The 22,940-nt window shown below is 27.8% G+C and overlaps 1 protein-coding gene across 3 annotated transcripts in view; it reads right to left on the bottom strand.

Annotated features, from left to right (window-relative positions):
- The window catches only part of Tmc (Transmembrane channel-like), a 77,583-nt gene that overhangs the window by 9,036 nt on the left and 45,607 nt on the right, over positions 1-22,940 (bottom strand). Inside the window, exons 12-14 of one of the 3 annotated variants that reach the window (XM_089225002.1) lie at positions 20,778-21,377; positions 13,152-13,365; positions 8,072-8,853 (exon numbers count right to left, since the gene is read on the bottom strand). In XM_089225002.1, the coding sequence (XP_089081128.1) occupies positions 8,225-8,853; positions 13,152-13,365; positions 20,778-21,377 (1,443 nt within the window). In that variant the 3' untranslated portion in view covers positions 8,072-8,224. Of the gene's footprint in view, positions 1-8,071; positions 8,854-13,151; positions 13,366-20,777; positions 21,378-22,940 lie in introns of those variants that run through there. The other 2 variants (XM_089225003.1, XM_089225004.1) reach the window with 2 other exon arrangements.

The raw sequence follows: 22,940 nt of genomic DNA, 5'->3' as shown, positions 1-22,940 counted from the left end.
AGAAAGAAAATAACTTATTTTTTTGATTAGCTCGGTAGGGGACCGTAAGTAGATGTATGACGTCCAATATAAATTAAACATTTCAGCCGTCATTTCAGTTGTCTAATAAACATCAAGCTAGTTTGACTGGGACATTTAGCTGCCAGATTGTTATTAAGTCATTCGTAGCTATTAAATCAAAACATTTTTGTTATAGTGACATAATACAAATTTATCTATATTGTATTAAAATATATACTATGATCTAACTTTACGGTCTAAGACTGTTTCTTTTAATATCGATCACAGCGTATTTACTATTTTGATAATGCGAGCAAATAATTTCCACGACTGTTTAGGATCTAGAAAAGAAGGTTCTCCATCCTCTCATAACAAAAACAAATTATAGTAATAAGTTTGAATCGGTATATTATTATCAGGGCTCTAATTTTATAGCATTTGCTAATTGTTTTAGGACACAGGTAAAAATAGCAGAGTGAGTCATAGGTAAATTTTTTTAATGCATCAGGGACTAACCAACTATACAATTTTACTATGCTCTTTTCCAAGTTTTTGATAATTTCCATAATATAACGCTATATTTTGTAATATCATAAATACATTCTATTTTATTACATACATACTATGAAAAATAAAATACAAATTATTATTATATTAATACATGAAAAATATAAAAAGTTAGTAATTTATTTTAATTATAATTCATTTGAATCCGTAGGAAAAACAATAAATCTCTCATTTTTATTTTTACTATAATCTATTTTAAGATAGTCTAGTAAATTGATCTATCAAACTGTAAATAATTATAATTCCGTATCAGTTGTGCTGGTCGTATTAATACTATATTGTATCCCAAAATATTCTGTCATACATTTGTACGTATTTTTTTAAATTTTAAACAATTCATTCATACTGATTTTTGCTGTTTTCCATGTATTTAAGGCATATTATAGAGGCATAGAGCTTATTTTAAGATTTTTAAGATCATATTAAATCGCATATTTTAGGTATTTTTAGTTTTATAAAATCCAAGGACTGATTATTATTATGATTAAATATTTATTTAGTTTATTTACTATAAATATGAGTTTATTATGTTGATGTTACTCCGCAACCGACGAATTCTGTTGTCATGTATCGCTGCTTCCATGTATTATAATTATATTATGTGTATTTATAAATTTTAAAATGGCTATTATAAAAGTATATTTAGCTAAATAAAGTTAAAAAAGATTTCGTAATTTATGTTTGGTGGTGTGTGAAACAAAGTCCTCCACGGGTTAGTGAGATAAGTATACCTAATTTTAGCTCCAGTTGCCTATAGCTGATCTGACTGTACTTTTATTATGTGAAAATAATATAGTATTATATCGATTCCTAATTTCAAAACGGTCCACTCCGTGTAATATTGGTTACGGCACGCACTCGCAGTCTCACAGTCACACACCTGCACAAGCCTACCGAACGACCGACCCCATTCTCGCAATAATAATAAATGTTTGTTTACCTGTAAAATGTTTCAATAATATACAATGAGCTTCTTCTTCACTATACCACACGACGAGTTAAAAGTAAAAATATATGATGATAATTTCTATCTAAAATATAAAATGACATTGCTACTTTCGATCGTGCGTTCATGTCTCCAATATGGCTATATGACGTACATTTCTCTGATACACCCTTGCATTCAAAATATTATAAGTGTATATGTTTGAACGACTATTTTCATAATATGCATCTTATACGCGTTTATATTATGCGTAAAAACAACAAAGTGAAATGTTTATTTAGTCTTACTGAAAATATAACTATGTTTATATCAGAATGGGTGGACGGGGGACGGAAAATAAATGTTATGTTCGTTTTTTTTTTTGCATTTTACATTATACAAATATATGATAAATGTTTTATTTGACATTTTTATGTTTATTAGTCGTGTCAAATAAAAAATCTTGGTAATATTGTTTAATTTATTTCAATTAATATTGTAAATTTCTGCGAATATGAAAAAAATAATACTTATTAAATTAACATGTCACTGTACCTATACGATGATAGTAAGAAATATCACAATAATAATTTATTAAGGTAAGAAATCTAAATTTTATGTTTTATACAAACGCAATTTCCTTCTAATATATCTTGATAAATTAGTACAATTAAATAAAAATAAACAAAAATTAGTTTTTTTAATTAAATGGTCTTACTTTTATGTGTATACATTCATGATTACCTATATATTTTTAAATATTATTAATATACCAGTTTTATATGAAGATATATTTTTTTTCATGTCAAAATATAATTGCAGTGGCGTATTTTGTATGTTTTTTGGGGGGGTGTCCAGATAATATCGGTATATACCTACTTATTTGTTAATTGGTTGCAATATTTCTCTGTTTTACATTTACTACCACCAAGTTCATAATATACTCATCAAATATTGTAATGAAACATTTTTTATTTATTTAATTAAAAGTAGTAATTTTTATGTAATTTAAATCATACATGTATAAAATACCTACTGTAAACATAGTTTTAAAATTTAAAAATAAAAATAAAAGCAAATAATAATAATTTTTAAAATAGAAAATATAAAATAATAAATACACTTCAAATTATTATACAAAGTAATTTAAATAATAAATTCAAGACGCCTTTTTTTTAAGCTCAATTCCTTCAAAACATCATCAGTAGTAATTTGTTCATTTCTGTGAATCGATAACATAGCCAAACCATTTAATCTCTTCTATAATAAGTAACACAGACACTTGAAGGCACGGAGCCGCAAGATAAAAATATAAATTGCATGTATACTGTAATAGGATAATAATAACATAATATTATTTAAACATATTAATATACATTAGTACCTATATAGTTATCATCATCGGTCACAATAATTTAATAATTATTAATATATATTTTTTTTGTTACATTCGATACCAGTGGTGCTATAAGAATAACAGTTTTATAAATAATTAAAAATATAATAGGATAATAGGTACATTATTTAAAACTAAATTTATTTTCTTTCCTAATTAGTTTAGGACTTTATATAATATTAAAATAGTTCAAAACGAACCACATATTTTTGTTTGTCAAATTCCCTTTAAAATTTATCAAAATAAAGATGAATTTTTTTTTTTGGTTTGGGGGGTGTCCAGACACCGTGGACACCCCCCCCCCACCCCCCCAAAAAAATACGCCACTGTATAATTGTATAACATACAAATGCATGTGGAAGCGAATGGTTAAAAATGTGTTTTCATATTACAATACAACCTTCACCGCCACCCTCTTAAGTCTTACATTTTCTAGGAAAGTCATCACAGATCGACACACACAATAATATTATACTGTTGCCACCGCTAAACCGATGGAATGTACGGCGTCGACATCGACATAATATGCGCAGTAACAATGGGGTGGTTTTGGTCAAGTAAACCTCGCGTCGGCGCCACTCGTATAGTTGACACACAAATAACAGATACAAAAAAAAAACCGTACTGTCCATATTACGGCGGTGTTTCGGGCAATTGTAAAATCTCCCGATGCTAAACTTTCCCGGGTCTACTCCAGTACTACCTGACGGAAACATCATGTAACATGTAGTTTATGCATAACATGTAAACTCTCATGGGTCTAGTAAAAATCATAAAATAAATTTAATTTAAATATTTTAAGTTTCTTTTAAAAATAGTCAATAATAATAATAATGACATAAGTGACAAATATAAAATATACGTAAAAATGTTAAAATTATTGTATTTGATAATAAGAACATACAGATTTTAAAAAAGTTAGGGAATCTATTTTTTTTTCTAAAAAAATGTTTTAACATTTAAAACAACTTAGGAGAGTTTATATACTTACTACAGGTAACTATAAAATTAACCCGGGGGAGCTTACACATTTACTTTAGGTAAACATAATTTTGACCCGGGAGAGTTTACACATTTACTTCAGTAAACATAATATTAGCCCGGAAGAATTTACCATTGGAAGAGTTAACTATTTTTAAAAACCGGTAGAGTTTACCACCACCCGGTGTTTCAATGATCAAAAATCCAGTGATTCCCAAATTGTAGTTCGTGACTTAGAAGTCACTCAGAATAGTCAGAAACATATGTTTCGTGGATCACGGAAATTTTTTATAATATAGCATCATATTTATTAATATATTCCTATAAATATAGTATATAATATATATAAAAATAAAAAATTATATTTTATGTATAAAATACGAGTTAATGATACAGTATTTTCCGTTAAACTATATTGTACAATGTACATTTATTACTTTTGAATAAAGGTAGTTTATAATTCCCGTGTGATTATTGAATGTTATAATATTATAACCTATAAGGCTATAACGTATCACCACAAGTCATTACACTTTATTTTTTTGATCGAAAGTAGTTCCATAAATAATTTTAATACATTCTTATATAATAATTATTAATATCATTATAGATGAGTCTCATTAAACAACAAAATATATTGGGTGTATAAAAATAATTGTGATTTTAACATTTACAACTTTAATGTATTAGAATTTCGTAAAAACTCTGCAGCGGCATGATTATTAGGCTCATTGAAATGGTATTCTTTATTTGAATTTATTACAAAATATTTCAATAATTTTGTAAAAGAAAGTTGTTTTTCGATATTTGAGATTCTTTACTTGACTCAGATAACATAAAAATTAATTTTATGAACAATTTATTATGTTAAATAAATCGTTTTGAAAATTATAATCGTTCCAGTGGAAAAACATTATGATATCGAAAATTGGAATTTACGAAATTCCTTATAATTATAAGTAACAAAAAATAAAATAAAAAATATCTCGGATATATTTCATTAAATTGTATACAAAATCTTTAGAACATTCCGTACTTAGAGATTAGGTAGGTATGTGATAAAGGTGATAATATTTCGATTTGAAGAAATCGAATAAATTTATGGATTTATATTATATTAACTTGATATTTTAAGTTTTAACAAAACAAATTATGTATATAAGTCATAATTCATATTCTGAAAACCTGAATTTTATAAATTATTTTATTTCATAATGTTTAATTTACATGGTTATTGCTAATAACTTTATTTCAATGTACCTACCACGAAATTTAAAAAAATATATTATCTACGTAAAAATTAATATAATATTATAATATGTGAATTATTATTATTTGAACTTACATACGATGTTAATCAAATATTGTATAACCATGTGGTATATTACTTTATCACTATATTACTATATTAGTATTACAAAACAATAAATTCAAAAAATGGTCTGGTATGTATACCAATGTATTGTACGTTTAAGGTACATTTTGTACTTATGTATATTTGATAGTCGATAAACGGAGAGTGCATCTGTAGACCACCTACGCTGCGCCTTCTAATATTATACAATATTGAATTTAGGTACTAAGGTACCTTACCTATTTCATCCTATAACAGATATAAAATACGTATTTAAACCTTGTATATTTGTAATTTGTAATTTACTAGTGAATTGATAGTTGGTGCCCGGGGGAGTCAAAAAAAAAAAAAAAAAATTAAAAAAGTTCGGTGGAGTCGATACGCGGCGCAATCAATAGATTTTTTTACCAGTAAAAAGGTAATTTCGGCGCAATGATATAGGTACGCTCCCGAAAAGTATGTTCTTTGAAATCGTGAAACGAAATATTAATGAAATTATAGATCGTACAGATATATGTAGATATAACTATTTCAGTCATTCATGGTTGCCATGTAATTTACTGAATATTGTGGTACCCATGTAATAAATCGTATTAGTTCAAAAAGAATAGTAAAGATAAAAATATGTTTAAATATTAACTAATATATTAGTATTATTTTTTTTTATCTAATTGTACTTTTCTTTGATTTAATTTTTAATATATATATATATTTTTTTTTTGAGTTAAGGTTATAAAATCTATCGTCATTAGCCTGAAATTTATTTAGTAGGGTTTAAACTGTGGAGGAGGGGGTACGGTCGGTTAGCACACGTATACATGTAGCGAGGCTTTGTCACTAAAACCTGGGTGGTCACTCAACTATTGACACCGGCTGATGTTTAACCTTAGAACACGTTTGGGACGGCCTAACACCGCGCCATACCAGGCCACATTTTAAATATTATAATCTATAAAAGTATAAAATGTTGTAAAATAATCAATAAGTATCCAATACTTATATATTTTTTTCTAAATTATTAATATAGTAGTATTGTTAAATAAATTCTTAGATTTGTCATAATAACAAATAATAATTCAATAAATATTATTGCTTGTATTCCCGAAAAGCTTGTTAGATTTTCAACACACTTCAAAAATGAAAGATTTAGAATATCACCCCCTCCCCTCCCTCAAATATTCCTGACAACTAAAATTGTACATTTTAATTTTCTATCAATGCTCTTTTCTAAGAAATAGACTACGTTACTAACAAAAGAGTTTCTATACTATTAAAAGGTTAGGTTAGGTTAGATAAGTTTATTTAAAATCTGAAACAGGTATGAATACTAAAAAACATTATACTATACATTTTATTATTTTAATTAATGATTTAATTAATAATTATATAGTAAAAATAAATAAACAATAATAATAAGTAATAATCATTTATCGGTACGATGTTATCACCAACTGGTTAGATGCAACATAATACAGATAAAATAGTTTTAAAATGTAGATCATAGTTTTTTTTTATTGTTTCTTAATATAATTGTTTCAATACACTAAGTATTTTTACAATATCATTATAAAGTTGATTAATTAAGGTTTATAAATAAGTTTTCCGGATACATTTTAGCTTGATTAATAAGTCTGGATGGTTCTCTTCTGGAGTTGAAACTGCTTCAAGTAAAACATCTTGTGGTAGCCGTGGCTTAAGTCTGCGGTTTTTGGTTCTTTCCCAATGTTGAAGTAAAGGGCACCTTTTATTGTTTTTAGTTTCAAATGAACTATTTAAAATTGTTCCTTGATCCATGTGGTTAGGTCTTAGGCATCATATTCCAGTGTCGTTGTGGATTGGTGTGTTTGACATGCGTCACAGGGCTTTAATAACTGTCCTGAGAAATTTGTTTTGTATACTTTGTAATTTTGTAATTTTCGTTTGGGTTGTGGCTGCTCATATTGGTCAAGCATATATAATTAAAGGTTTTAATAATGATATTTATATTTTTTAATTTATCTGGATTTGTATATCTCATTAGGGTAAATATTTGCGCTTCGTTATTAATTGGATTAAGAGCGAGTTTCCATTTTGTAGACCAGTCTGAAATTTGGTCTAAATGAATTTAAAGATCTGTTATTGAGTTTTTAAGATGTTTATGTTGTGTTAAAATAACAGTATAATCTATGTACATTGCTAATCGACATTTCTGTGGAACTGGGATATCATAGCAAAAAATATTAAACAAGATGAGGCCAAGGGCTGACCGCTGTGGGACCCATCTTTATCGTCTGTACATCTTTATAGATGTATCTTGTATCCATTTGTAATTAGTTTTTTTTTTTTAATTCAACTAATTGATTTCAATCATACGTCAAATCGTTTTCAATAAATTTAATACACATCAAATTTATAATATGTAGTTTTATAATAAGTTTATAATAAGTTTATAATTTTTTTTTTTATTAATCCTAGCTTAGAGCCATTTTTGTTTATACCTATATAAGAATAATAATTATACACAAACCATTTTTGATATTGGGTGTAAACAAACTGTTATTTTTCTTTCTTATAGTTTTTCTTTCTTATAGATTTGTTATTGTTATCTCTTACATAAATACTGGACCAATCTTCATGATACTTGAAATATATATATTAATTATTATCTGAAAGGTGTGAAAAGATTTGGTAATAAGTTTGGTATTTCTATAAATGTTGCCATAAAGTAATTATAATAAATTACTCATCAGCAAAATTCAAATAATATGCCCTAACTGCTATCGCTTGACCCCCCCCCCCCAAATTATGTCCACTGATTTATCTGTAAAATAATATATGTTTTATAAATAAATATATTTATATGAATTTATCAGAAAACCACACGACTTTGGTACTGGTAAAAATATATTATTAGTGCCATAATTATTATTTTATTAAAATATATAATATTATACTATAGTATGTATTTTTTAAACAAAAGTGACACGCAAACGAGTTACGGTGTAAATATTTAGTGTTTTATTTATTCTTGTTGATTTTGCAGCTCCTCGACGTATTTTTGTCTTCTCCTTCTCGCCTCTTTGTACAATATCTGCGCCAACTTAAGCCTAGCCCTCTGCTTGACTGGCTGTTCTATGACGGTCAAGGGACTTCCATCCTCAGCGACAGTGCTTCCAACTGGAAGTTCAGCGGCTGTGGTCTTGTGATGTGTTCCGGAAACGTGCAAGGCAGTGGTGATCTGAGGTTGGATTGTTTCACGAATTTCCGGTATTGCTTCTGACTGATCAGACGACTCGGACTCAGACGACTGATGTCGGACCACATTGGACTTTTTCCACTTGCGTAGCGTCGCCGCTGTGTCTCGTGGCTCTTCATTTCTCGATGGCCGTCGGAGGTGGTGGTAGAGATGCTGCTGGTGATGGTGGTGATGATGGTGATGGTGTTGCAGTGGTGGCGGCTGATGATGGTGATGGTGTTGCAGTGGGGGTGGCTGATGGTGATGATGATTACGTTGGAGCTTTGGGGGCTGTGATTGTGTAAGCTGTTGCTGTTGATCTGCTTGAATTGGATGTTGGTTATTATTTTCGGGCTGCTGATCCTCCGCTTCGATGTGCACGAGTTTCTCACGCACTTTGTCCAGCACCTCGTTGTCTGCGTTATAATTGAAAATAATTATTATATTAGTCTCCAAAAATCACTGAAGGTGTCAGTAATATGGCATAATTGCAATAGGTATATTTAAAAAACACTGTTAGTATAATTATTATTAGGTACAATCTATATCAAAGTACTGTTTAAATTAATATTAAATAAACTTATATAATACATTATTACTTATAATATTTTAATATAATTATTATTTTATATTTAGAAATTATCAATTCCAATAATAAATAATAAACGAGTTTGCAGGTTTAATAGGCTTACCGGCAAAATTAAGGCCATCATAGGTTCTAAGCAATGACATTTTTGAAGCATCATTTATATTCACTATACAATGTACCTTCTTGTAAACGATTTCTTTTCACTTTTTAATTAATTCCAATCTTTTAAATTAAAAATCAAATATTAAATAATCAAATTGAAAATATTTTACAAATTGAAAATATTTTAATTTTAAAACAAATGTACAAAAGTTAAGTATTTTTCTGTACTAAAAATTTAAACTTTAATTTATTAACTAGGTATTGAGTTGATAATTAATAAATGTTATACATTGTAAATCATGTTATCAAATACCTTTTCATGAAACAAAAACGCACAATTTAAAATATTCAATTATAAATTTTAAATATCACAATATGTGATACTATAAAAGATATTATTATTATTATTTATTCGGTAAATTAAAAATACCCGAAAAACAAAGCTAATTTGGACATCTACCTACCTATCTATAATGCGAATTGAAAGTATATATTTTCATATAAGATATTTTAGTTTTTAAATTCAAATTTAGTATCTAATCATAAAATAGATTACATTTTCGGAAAACGATTGCATCGCGATCGATAAACAATTATTATTCTATCGACCGTGTCCATTTAGACGCGAGAGTTTGTCATTAACAACAACGCCATAACGCACTACATTAAGTAGCTACAACACGGGTACGTGCATAGTGCGGTTCAATAAATCCCACCACGCGAGTGCGTTATTTATTCAGCCTTTTGAATTATGAAATGTGTCCGGATTGGTATAAGGGTTTTATTTACGTCCCGGACAAACGTGGGTGGTCGTGGACAAGGCGGCACCGTCGATTATCATTTTGTGTTTATCGCTGATCTATATTATAAACTATTATTGCTAAACTATAGGTACACATGTGTATAATACTTGTATATTATATTGTTTTACTCATGAGTGACGTGTGTTTGTATATACAGAGTGTACTTACACAGATTTGTACTTTATAGTTTTATGCGCCTAATAAATACGATCTACTATGGAACTATACTCTATATTATTATAATCTCGACATCACTTATCAATTATCATAGTGCATTTTTAATTTTTTTTTTTCACTAAAAACGCCGATATCATGTATTTTGTATGTATTACAAGGTACTATATTATATAAGCATTACAAAAATTTAACCGGAACCGTTGCCTTTGCTTATAATTTTACATTGTGATAAAATCTGATTACAATCGGTATTTGTTGTGCTTACAGTCCACAACATCACGACAACTAGAATAGTCGAATTCATATTATATCGCATTTTATTGTTATAATATACAGATCACGTTGATATCAGCTATTTTCTATTTTGTTAATACACTTATGTGCAATGATAATTATAATAAAAGCAGGTAAGGTATGTTGTTTAAAAATCTTTTAGCTTGACCGTTGCTGTAATAGATAGTGTACACAATTTTATAATAGTTATTACCTACAACGTAGTTATTAACCTAACTTAACCTCACTTTGTTCACACTTTATAATAACACAGTGTAAATAGAGGAATACATGAAGTGCTAGCATAACCCATGCTCATTATTTTTAATATTTGTCAAAATGAACACCGGATGTTTGTTTTTAAAATGGAAGTTATTACTAAAAAATACTGGAAAAATTGTGGAAGCTCTATTAGAATTTTAAAACTAATTTGCTAAATTTTTTTTTTAATTATTATGTTTTTATGCTTAATATTATGAAATTATCAGATTTTTATACGCGCACTTTTTAAGTTGCACCAACAAATTGAAAAAGGCGGGTAAGTCGTGGATGTCGCACTGCTGTACAGTAGTGGGTTACTGTAATGGATGGAATTAAATTTGAATCCAATGCTATTATATCATTGTATACGAAAAACGATTCTGAACGAAGACGGTTTATCTGTCTAGGATATATTATAGATTATTAAAAATTTTCAAATCTAAGATTTAAAAAGAAAATTTTTTAATAATTTCTAGTTTAAAATAATTTGCGAATTTTCGTGATTTTCGTGATTTTTACATATGCTGTTAAAATTCAAACTTTGAATGCATGTAAAAAAAAATTGTGCCAACATATATCTTTTATATTTCACCTGCTATTGTAAAAATATATAAGGAGCCTTATATAAAATTTAAAATTCTTAGATATAAAAGGAAAATTTTTTATGAATTTCTAACATAAAATAATTTAAGTATTTTCGTGATTTTTACATAATATGTTGTCAAAATTTGAACTTTAAATGCTTATAAATAAAAATTGTGACTATGTATTCCTTTTATTTTGCAACTGCTCTTGTAAAAATATGTTAGGAGCCTTGTATTAAATTTTCAAATCTTAGAATTAAAAAGAAAAACTTTTATGAATTTCTATCTAAGATAATTTGAACATTGCCGTAATTTTTACGTATTTAGTCAAAATTTCAACTTTAAATCCTTATAAAAAAAAATCGTGCCTACGAATTTTTAATATTTTTTAACTGCTATTGTTACAATGTGTTAGAAGCCTTGTATTAAAATTTCAAGCTTTTTTACCATACAAATACATTTTTATCGATATTTATTTATAGAAAAAAAAAGTAAAAAAAATTGAAAAATTAAAATGTCAGTAATCAGCTCAAAACAAATTTAAATATTTTGAAAATTTAATCAAATATATAAAATGCCTATATAAACATTCAGTCAAAATTTCAAGTATCTGCGGTCATTTTTTTTAGAGTTACACCAAAATAAGGAAATCGCTAAAAGTGAAAATCCAATGTTGTAAAAATTTAAATTTCAAATGCTCATAGAAATTTAATTTGAATTTCTGGTGGAATTTTTATTTGTGATAAAGATTGAAAACTTGTAAGGAATCTTGTACTAAATTTTGAAATCTCAGATTTAAAAAGAAAATTTTTTATGAATTTCTAGCTTAAAATAATTTGTGAGTTTTCGTGATTTTTACGTATTTTGTCAAAATTCAAACTTTGAATGCTTATAAAAAAAAATTGTGACTATGAATTATTTTTATTTTTCAAGTGCTATTGTAACAATATGTTGAAAGCCTTGTATTAAATTTTCAACCTTTTCTGCCTAACAAATACATTTTTATCAATATTAATTTAAAAAAAACTAATAATGATTGAAAATTTCAAATGCCTATGAATAGTTCAACTTAAGTCGAAAATATTTGAAAATTGCATGGTGGATAGAATATACTCATATAAACATTCGGTGAAAATTGCATGTATCTATGGTCATTTTTTTTAATGTTACATCAAAAACCAAAATCGATTTTGTCGAAAAATGAGTGGAGTAAAATTTCCCGTTTTTCCCTTAATTTTTAGTTTGTTTTTCTCGATTATTTAGAAAAGTATTAAGAATTTTTGACCCCCCAAAGTACCAACTAGATTCGCTTTCTGATCGAAAGAGGTACTGAAGTCAAAAATCGAAGCATTTTTACTGCCCCAAAACGTGATGACAGACACAAAAAAATTTAAAAAATTTATTATAAATATATATATATATATATATGTGTGTGTGTATATATCAATAATCGTAATTATGTAGGTACCTACCGGTACGCGTATTACCAAACCGGCTATAAACCGGTACCTATAACAGACAGACGGAACCAACTAGAATAAAAGGTGTTCTATACATAATATGTTAAGAAGCATTATACAACTGGAAAACAATTGATTATTTTCAAAAGTCGTGGTATATTATGCTAAATATGTATTTCAAAAAACTAATTTTTCTATTATTTGTTTAATAACAATTTATTGTTTAAAAATTCCAAAAATAATAATAATAATAATAATAATAACCAGAATAAAAATGTTAACAGGGCAAGAAAGCATAGCTGAACTTCATTTATTTTATCAGAGATACTAAGAAATTTTTTTTTATATGTTAGAAGGCAGTTTGATTAAGAAAAATAGGCCACTTGGTACAGATTCCCAGTACCAAATTAGAATTCCAATCCGTCCCCTGAGCTTAAGTATTATTTCAGGCATTTACGATCTTACCAGTGAGCTTTTTCTCGACGATTTCAAACACGGAGCTTGAAACGTCTGTCTGCAGTTTGTTGTCTGGCATGATATGTCTCCACTTTGCCAGCGTTGTATCCATGCACGTGTAATCGTCGTCGTCATCGTTGTCGACACCACCACCTTGCTTCTTCCTGTTCACCAATTGAAACATTTTTCGTCGCTCTTCGGTCCGCTCTCGTCTCAGCTGCGTCTACAAATATCACGTCAATGATAAATATTATTACTAAAAACTTAGAGAAGGTGATAAAAAGTTATGTGATTTCACATGAAAATTTGCTGGTCCCGGAGCGTCCGGATTCCGAGCATTTCGGTCTAAGTGTAGCTGTAATAGTGCAGATGGGTGATGCAGGACCGCTCTAGAGTTCATGTTTGAGGAGGACACTTAATGTTATTTTTAACCTACTATACTATTAGAACGAATTGAATTATTGTATTAATAAAACTACTTGTTATTTATACAATACATTTGATTCTATTGTGTCATATTTTTGAAGTAGATGTTTTTAAATTTTTGAACCTTGCATCATTACCATCTTGTACTATTATTCCGAAAATAATAATGTTTTTATCTTTTAATATTTCATTATTATTATTTTTTTTTTTTTACGATAATGTTTGACTTCAGCATCTTGAGGTTATTAGTTTACTATTATTAGAATTATATTACAATTACATTACCTATTTGCAAGTATAATCAATATGATTTTTTTTCCAAATAAATATACTTTAATCATTCCATTAGTACCATATATAAATATTACCCTTGTTTTTAATTATTATTAACTGTCATTTTGCCCGTGTTTTATTACGTGGATTTTAGTTTATTGCACAAAACGTAATTTTTATGAATAATAATATTTAAAATTTTGAAAAGGGGAGTAATGTGGTTATGCGAATTTATTTGTCAACTTAAATAAGAACTTTAATATTAATGTTAAATTGTTATGATGATGATGTTATAGTCTCGCTGACTGTCTTAACTTATTGATGAGTATAATAAATTAATAAACTAATATTTTGTAAAACTTGTTAAAAGGGGTGACTTAAATTAGTAATATACATATAAGTTATTAGAATTAGTCATGAATATCGTATGCAAAAACGGTTCGACAAATTCTAACTCTGATCCATAGCTTTTTCAAATTCATTGGCATCGGCAAACAAATTTAAATATTAAGCTAAATCTACGCATACCTACCAAATATAATGTAAATATATAATACTGTTTCACTTAATCTGTAATCATGTAACATACAATCATAACTAAAGTATCCATTAATTAATAATATTGTATCTACAACCGCAGATTATGACATAGCTGTTGTTGCCTTATTTTCAATAAAAGCCGCATTCCGCGATTGGTAGCAGCCAACGCGCCACGGCATGTTTTTGTACGATCGTTATGGTCATTTATCGAATAACACGTATTTTAGTTTAACATTTATTGCTTTTATTTTTTGTAATTGTTTACCATATTGTTACTTATATTTTTGAAGTATAGATTGTGCAGGTCGTACTAAAAATCTATCACGTGTTGTTTTTGATTAATGCTTTCCAAACTGGCAAAGACAAATAAATTTGAGGCCATGTCAATGCTTAGTATAAGTAGAGAAAATGACCTTAATTTTTTTGACAATCGAGATGATATTAGTAAAAAAATCGATTGGTTGATAAAATTAATAATTGAAATACTTCTATATAGAATATATACTTCTATATACAATTCTCATTTCTCACCATACTGGTTAAACTAACTGTATCTTACTCAGGTAATAGAAAAATCGATTTCCTTTTTATCGGAACAGGTGGATGAATAAAATATTAAAATGGATAATATATTAACGAGGTTAAACGACCATGATAAAAATATTAATTAAGTTTAAAATAATTTAAATTGTTACAACAAGAGATAGATACTCTAAAAAGTAATGTGAATATTTCTGAGCAACACAATCTTTTGAATTAACCTTATTGATATTAAAGGAACCCCTAAAACCAAAAATTAATCACTTATTGACATTTTTTTGTCTCTAGACCACTCACTTAAAGTTTAACTAAAAGAAGAACACATAAAAAAAGTGTTTGGGATCAAATTTCGTAATTAATTAAATGGTAAATGTATTGTTCAATTAGAAGGCGATGAATTAAAAGTTAATGAAAATTATTATCTGCAGTTTAATCTAGAATTTAAAATAAAAATCCAACTGTTGCTAAGCACGTACTAAAATAACGATGTTTAAACCAAACCATTCATATAATACAAGATTAAAAGCAAGTAATTTAAGTTGTTTAACAGTAAACAAACATTTTGTAAAATTTAATGCTGTATAATAATTTAGAAGTAGATTTATGTGAAAAATTAAATATTGATATCACCAAATTTAAAACAAAATTAATTTTAATTAATTACTTATACTCTTTAATTATAATGTATTTAAATAATGTTAATTATGATTTATGAGTAATATTCACTTTCCTTGTTATTTTTAAAAAACTTTATATAATTTTACGAAAAATAAAGCACCGACTTTTTAAGTTTAAATTTTATTATTATTGTAGGTATTATAATATTATAATTTACTGTTTGATTATTCCCCACCCTAAGCACAAACTTTACTTTTTCGGGAGTATGTCGTATTATATTGTATAATTTTAAATGGGTCTTTAACGACATTCAATTTTAGATTTAGGCCTTATTGGCTAACAAATACAAAAAATACAGTAAAGTGGAAATGTAAATTTTGGATTTTTTACCAACAATAAATCAGTAATTTACTCATTAAATTCAAAAATAATATTAATTTAATATTAAAATTGTATTAAACCACACATTAAGTTTGCAATATTTATTGTATTATTCATTCACAATTCCCTCTTTTTCATAATATTATATTGTATAATATCATCGTAATATATTTTTTGAACAATGAGGATTTAATCGATTTCTTCCATCAGTCTGTGCCCCATATTATATACTACCGTTTTAATTCACGCAAGAAGTTATACATGTACAATTGTATAAATGTAACAATACATTTTGATCGTCTGCGTAGATTTCTGCTTTAATTAACTACTCTATGTCGTAGGAATGTAGAATGACTGAGTAAACTTTTTATAAGACAAAGTTCTTAGTATTTACATCCAACTGGACAAGTGAAAAAATTGTTTTGAGTTTTGATCATACATTAAAACAATTCATGAATTGATGTCCAAAACGATTGAGTTTAAATCAAAACTTGATTTTCTTATATAATGTTTTTAACGGGCGTATATCGATTCCGCCGATTTTACATCGATTCCGCCGGCTATTGACTCCGCCGGCTACCGTTTATAATATCTGCATATCGATTCCGCCGGCTATTGACTCCGCCGGCTACCGTTTATAATATCTGCATATCGATTCCGCCGGCTATTAATTCCGCCGGCTACCGTTTACAATATTTACACATCGATTCCGCCGGACACTGTTCATCCCCCCTTTGTATATGTATTTTAAAATTTATAGTCTATTTAGTATAATTATATTAATATATTATTATACAACTATAAATTAAAATATTAGTATTTAATTAATATGTACATTTGAATATATCATATTGTTAATTGTATATAGTATAAATTGTATAAAAATATTACAATTGTACCTATATAGTTCAAAATTAAAGTGTATAACTACTTTTGGTAATATTTGGAAACAGTTAATAAGTGAATTTATAAATTTTATAAATCTATAAATCTATTTTTGATATCGTGCAAAATTAATGTTACCTTACAATTTAGATTATACATTTTACAATATCATATACATAATGTTAATTTGAAAAAAATGATTTACATTTATACATTTTTATTTTATACTTATATACTATTATCATAATTTTATTCAATTTAGACATGTGACCAAATATTATCAAAATTATTTACATTTATACATTTTTATTTTATACCTTCAAAACGTATCAGTAACCTAACCTATCGGTAGCCGGCGGAATCAATATGTAGATTTTATAAACAGTAGCCGGCGGAATTAATAGCCGGCGGAATCAATATGTAGATTTTATAATCAGTAGCCGGCGGAATTAATAGCCGGCGGAATCAATATAAACCTTTTTCCTAAGCAGGTAGTTTCGGCGGAATCGATAATTCCCCGTTTTTAACATATAATAAATAATCCAGTGGTAGGAGTCTGGTAATGAATAGTTTTTGCCTATTGATATATTGTATTCGGGATAATTGAATTGCATTTAGATTGAAAAAAGGTAATAGTGCACTTGGGTAAAAATCAGGTAGTGGTACTTGTTCAAAAAAAGAGTTATAATGGAAAAAACATGGAAAATAGTTACGAGTCAAACGTGTATAATGTAACCATGTTATAAATATTACGAATCTTATGTTTTCGAACGCTATGGTGTACTTGTTTATTAGCATCATATTATATTAGTTAGTGAATGCTATTTAGATAACGCAAACAATTATTGTCACCAAAAGTGTACAATGAATCTAACCCAATTGGTTAATAAATAGTCATCAATAAAAATATAAGATTAATACTTACATTTTATACCATGTATAAAAAATGATCGAAATGAAAAAAAAAAAAATAATAACAATAATTAAATTTTACGATTTTAAAAAAAAAAATAATAATAAATAATAAATGTATAATAATTTATAATAATAATAATATGTATAATATAATATAATATAATAATTATAATGTATATAAATATAATTAACGAAATGCGATGTATAAGACAATCATTTTTAACTCCTCCAAATGCTTGATAATTTTAATGAAGTACTTTTTTTGAGCCTAAGTGCAGTTCGACCCCTACCTGATTTTTACCCGAATGCAGTTTGACCATTAGCTTTTTTAAACCCAAGTGCAATTCGACCATACCCATTGTATTTATATATATATAAAAAAAAAAAATGCTAGTCTGATATTACATTATTCATTGTAACTTTTAAGCCACATAGGTCCAACCAAACACGCGTCACCCATTCCAATTAGATCACGATCCGACGACGGCGCATAAAAGTAAGAGCGTGAGACGTAGGTACACAATAATGTTAGGTACCTTTATTATTTACAGGCTCCTTGTCGTTATTCATACATATTTCTACAGTTATAATATGACAGTTAGTGTTATTTAGAATTTATTGTACATATGTACATATTATAATGTACGTGTATCTTAGATAAATTTGTAAAATTAAAGTTACGCCTTGATAAAATATGCACGTTGTTCGCCCTTCACTGTGTTTTATTTATTATATTATTATTATCGTCATACAAAAAATAAAATGATACATAATATATATATATATATATATATATATATATATAACTTAAACATGAAAATAATGGGCTGTTATTTGTAAGAATCCCACTGCATTATAAAAAAAGATACTTTATTATTGGAACCTCCCAAATACAGTACCTACGTTAAAATAAAAAATTATATAAGCTTATACTTAAATTGTGCTAAACTCCTAGTTTTTAAACGTGTTTTAATACTATTCAATAAACCTATTATTTTATAGAGTATTTAAAAGAAATTATGTAACTTTTAAATTATATTGTCATTTTGGTACCTATCTTGTAATTATATAAAGAATTCAAAACTTACGAAAATAAACCTAAAACATGAGTAGGTAGATATCTAGTGCAGTAACCGTTGTAGAATTACAACTTGTAGTATCTTTCACAAAAGTTAGTTTCATACAATATTTTATACAAATATGTAATTGAATAAGAACAACTCGTATTTAATATTTACTAAATTAAATTAAAGAATAGAAATAAATATATATCACGGAAGTATAGAAATAATCAATTTCATTAATTAATATTATTTTAAGATGTGGCGCGGTGAGGTGCGGTCGTACGCTCAATCTGCGGAAACGCACTGAGCGTACGTACCGGCCGCAGTTGCTAGCTCCCGGATGGGTGACCACCCGGGATTTTTAACAATATATCCTTGGCACACATACACAAACACGTGTTACAACCCTACCCACTTAAAAACCTACAAACAAATATACAAAAATAACCCCTACCGTACCACCCCACACCCAATGGCCCATGTTGCCATGGGTTCTCCTTACAAAAAAAAAAAAAAATTATTTTAAGAGGATTTCAAGGATTTCGCAACTATGTTGTGTGTATTGTCCTCGTCTTGTGTCTTAGTACCTACAAACTGACACATAACACACACAATTTTACTTTAGAGTAATAAATTTAACCCTTTTATGTTTAATATTTTTTAGACTTAGTTGTATAATATATTATAATATTTAAATGTAAGAATATTATCAATGCATTTTTTGTAATTTTTAAATTCCTAAACCGAGGCTTAAACCTTATATAAAATATTAAAAGAAATTGTCTATATGGGGCTCAAAATAATATTCTTACCTTTAAATTTATGTATACAACAATGCAACAATTCACTCTAATATTATATAACAAAGGTAAGTCAATTATTATTCTGAACATAAAATGTGCAATGTTATACATTTGTAAGACAGTGATAACAGTACAACACATTTAGGTATAACGTCTTAGTAATAATTAATCTCAAAACATTTAGAATATATGTTCAGATTATGATAACAATTAAATCACAATAATATTGTTGAAAATTAAAATTTATCCACCCATTGACGTGTTTCATATTACAGAATTATTTAGTGTCATAATATAATATGTCTGAAAAATTATAAAATGCCACTAATTCTTATAAAATAAATATTGTACTTTATAGGAACTTTACACAATATTTATTTGTCTACCGACTATGCCCAATCTAACCCTTTGATATCGACTGAATTTTTCCAACGTATACTACATTTGGTGCACTATATTAATACATTGTAGTATTTTCGAGCGTATAAGTTACATTATAAGTACCTAGTTATTTAATTAATGTAATGGAGCAATGAAGCAATCACCCTAACCGGCCTAATCTTTTGAACCTAGTTTCAAAGAAAAAAAATATGTGACAATTCATTGTAATATTTTTTTTAGCTAAATATACATTTTAATAAAAAAAAATTAAGAGTTTTGATAATAGTAAATACTATATAATGTTATGAATGTTGATGAATTAATCTTTGAATGAAATCATTTTTGAAAGAAGCGAGGCATTTTGTCCCCAAAACATTTTATTAAAATTTTAATGTCAGTAGCTTCGGAGTTTAAAAAAATAGCGCCCAATCTACCAATAAAAGGAAAAATGATTCCGGACACGTGAATGACCTAAAACGTCACTACAACATTTTTTTTTTTAGTAGTGCTATATTTTTTCTTGCTTGGTTGAAAAATAACATGATTAAATATTCTTGATATAATATTTAAAATACGGCCAATATTAATTCTAAGCCTAAATACTTAATTACTCCGTTGTGGAAAATTGAAATTATAACATTCACATTTCAATACAATATAATATACATCACTCATTGTATTACATTACAGTTAATTTTTTTTTTTTGAAGATCGCGAATTATGCATGATAACATAATAGTTAATGTAATATTATTTTAACTCCAACACAAGACCACCATACAGAACGCAAGCAGAGCGAGTTCACTTACTTTCAGGTCGTTGTTGGCTTCCCTGAGCGAAGACGTGAGCGAAGCCAAATAGTATATGATAAGGATAAGGAGCAATAGCAGTGGTATGACGATGCCAGGTGATGCTATGTAGTCGAGGACTCGGTGCACAAGTGGGTTGGGAATGGCTTTCTTGATAGAATTGGTGAAGATGTGATAGATCTTCTTGTACTGCGAAAACGGACCACAGTGCCAGGATGGTTCGATCCACACGATCGCGTAGCCGACTGGCAGCACGCACAAAAACAGCATGGTGAGCAGCAGGCCCAGGTAGAAATTGTTGCTCCGGCTGGCCCGAAACACTACGTCGTGCGGCACGTTACACGTGAGGACCGCCCACGACCGTACGTACATCATGATCATCAATTTGACGACGTTGATGATTGGCAGTCCGGGAGAAAAAAACATACCCATCCATACCATACCTTGGTTGTTGACCAGATGCAATATGTTCTCGGCGATCTTGAAATCGCCATACTGCGGAAACCGCTTTTCCAGGTTCCAGCACCAGCACCGGTTCATGTACCGCACGAACACAGCTCGCGCAAAGTCCACAAATATCGTCGAGATGATCGTCGACACCTAAAAAAAAATTACGGTAACAGTTTGTTTCAAATTACTTGGTAGTTGGGTTAAATCACTCCTATAGGACTTGAACAGGTTTCAAGCACAAATTACGTAAAACAGTTAAAAATTTGACATGTGATAACATACTGCAAAATTAAAATCTGTATTCAATACCATAATCATTGCATAAACATGTACAAATATGAAATATCAATACACGAAACATAAACTAGTAACAAATTTAAACCATACGTTTATAGCCAATGTTTATAAATCAAACCGAAAAAAAAAGCTCGTAAACAAAAATTCAATCCAAACTGTGTCCCAAAATATATTTATATAGTTTTTTGTTCTCAAACCTTTGTTTTATAATTCAAGTATTACTTTAATAATTATATTTTGACACGAGTATTCAAATAATCTTTTTCCAGTTTACCTGAACCTATCAGAAGTAAAAGAAACTAGAAAGTAAAAGTAAGGGAAAAAATATACTTCAAATACATATTCTTTCGAAAAAAAAAATTGTGATTAAACTCAAATAAATTCTATAAGTATTTAAATATAAAATTATCCAGTTTTTACTTTTTAATATTCTTTGTATATCACTATTCAATGTAATGTGTAGATAATATATCAAATCTATGTCTTTCACATCAAACAGTCATTGAGAAATAAAGATGGTTTATCACATATTATGGTATATCGTACGAATTATTTTTTGAAGAGTACAATAATAATTAGTATGGTACACCCTCGTCGCTTTAAATTACGATAAATAACATTTGTATAAATTCGCAAGCGTTCTTACTTTTTGTTATTTTCCGTCCTTTTTACGTATTATTATACATTGATATAATTTATAACGAACACGCTTTTGTGTTTTGTTTTTTAGTTTTTACACACAAGCATACTTGACACGTGTATGGACACTCGTACGTTAAAAAAAAAAATAATGTTTTCATCGAACACAACCTATACAAACGACGTCATGAAAAAAATTTCAAAAAAATATTGTGAGTATTTATAATAAATTTATGCAACCAGCCATTCCAAAGCGGTTTTATTTTCTTTAAAGGACACAAAATCAATACAAAATTATGATAGTACACATATTATATGTATATTTATTATTCATTATATGTATACACTTGTAAAGTGTCTATGTGAAAACTAAAGTATAATATATCTCGTTGACTGTTGAAAACATAATATAAATAATATTTATTAAATATGTATTCATGAAAAAACAATGAAAACGAATAAATGTCGAAACTTCGACAAGCGCTCATTCATTTTATGGTTGGAGAATTCTATTACGTATGTACGTATGTATTTTATTTACCCCGATGTTCACAATTTCAGGTTTATTTACTATGAAATATCAAAAAAAATTATAGATAATGATCTAAAAGTTTACTTACCTACACAATGATTCTTGGAATTTATATTTTATCATCTCTCTGAGGACAACTGTTGGAAATATACTTTTTTCGATGTAATAGTGTTTATATTACGATAAATTATTAAACAGTTTTCGATTGCTATTTTATTTTTTATTTTTTTACATTGAATTTCATA

Source organism: Diuraphis noxia, unplaced genomic scaffold, assembly GCF_037042655.1.
Source record: "Diuraphis noxia isolate RWA-SAM2 unplaced genomic scaffold, SU_Dnox_SAM2 contig0003, whole genome shotgun sequence".
NCBI lineage: Eukaryota > Metazoa > Arthropoda > Insecta > Hemiptera > Aphididae > Diuraphis > Diuraphis noxia.
This window is presented reverse-complemented; position numbering and strand designations above follow the sequence as displayed.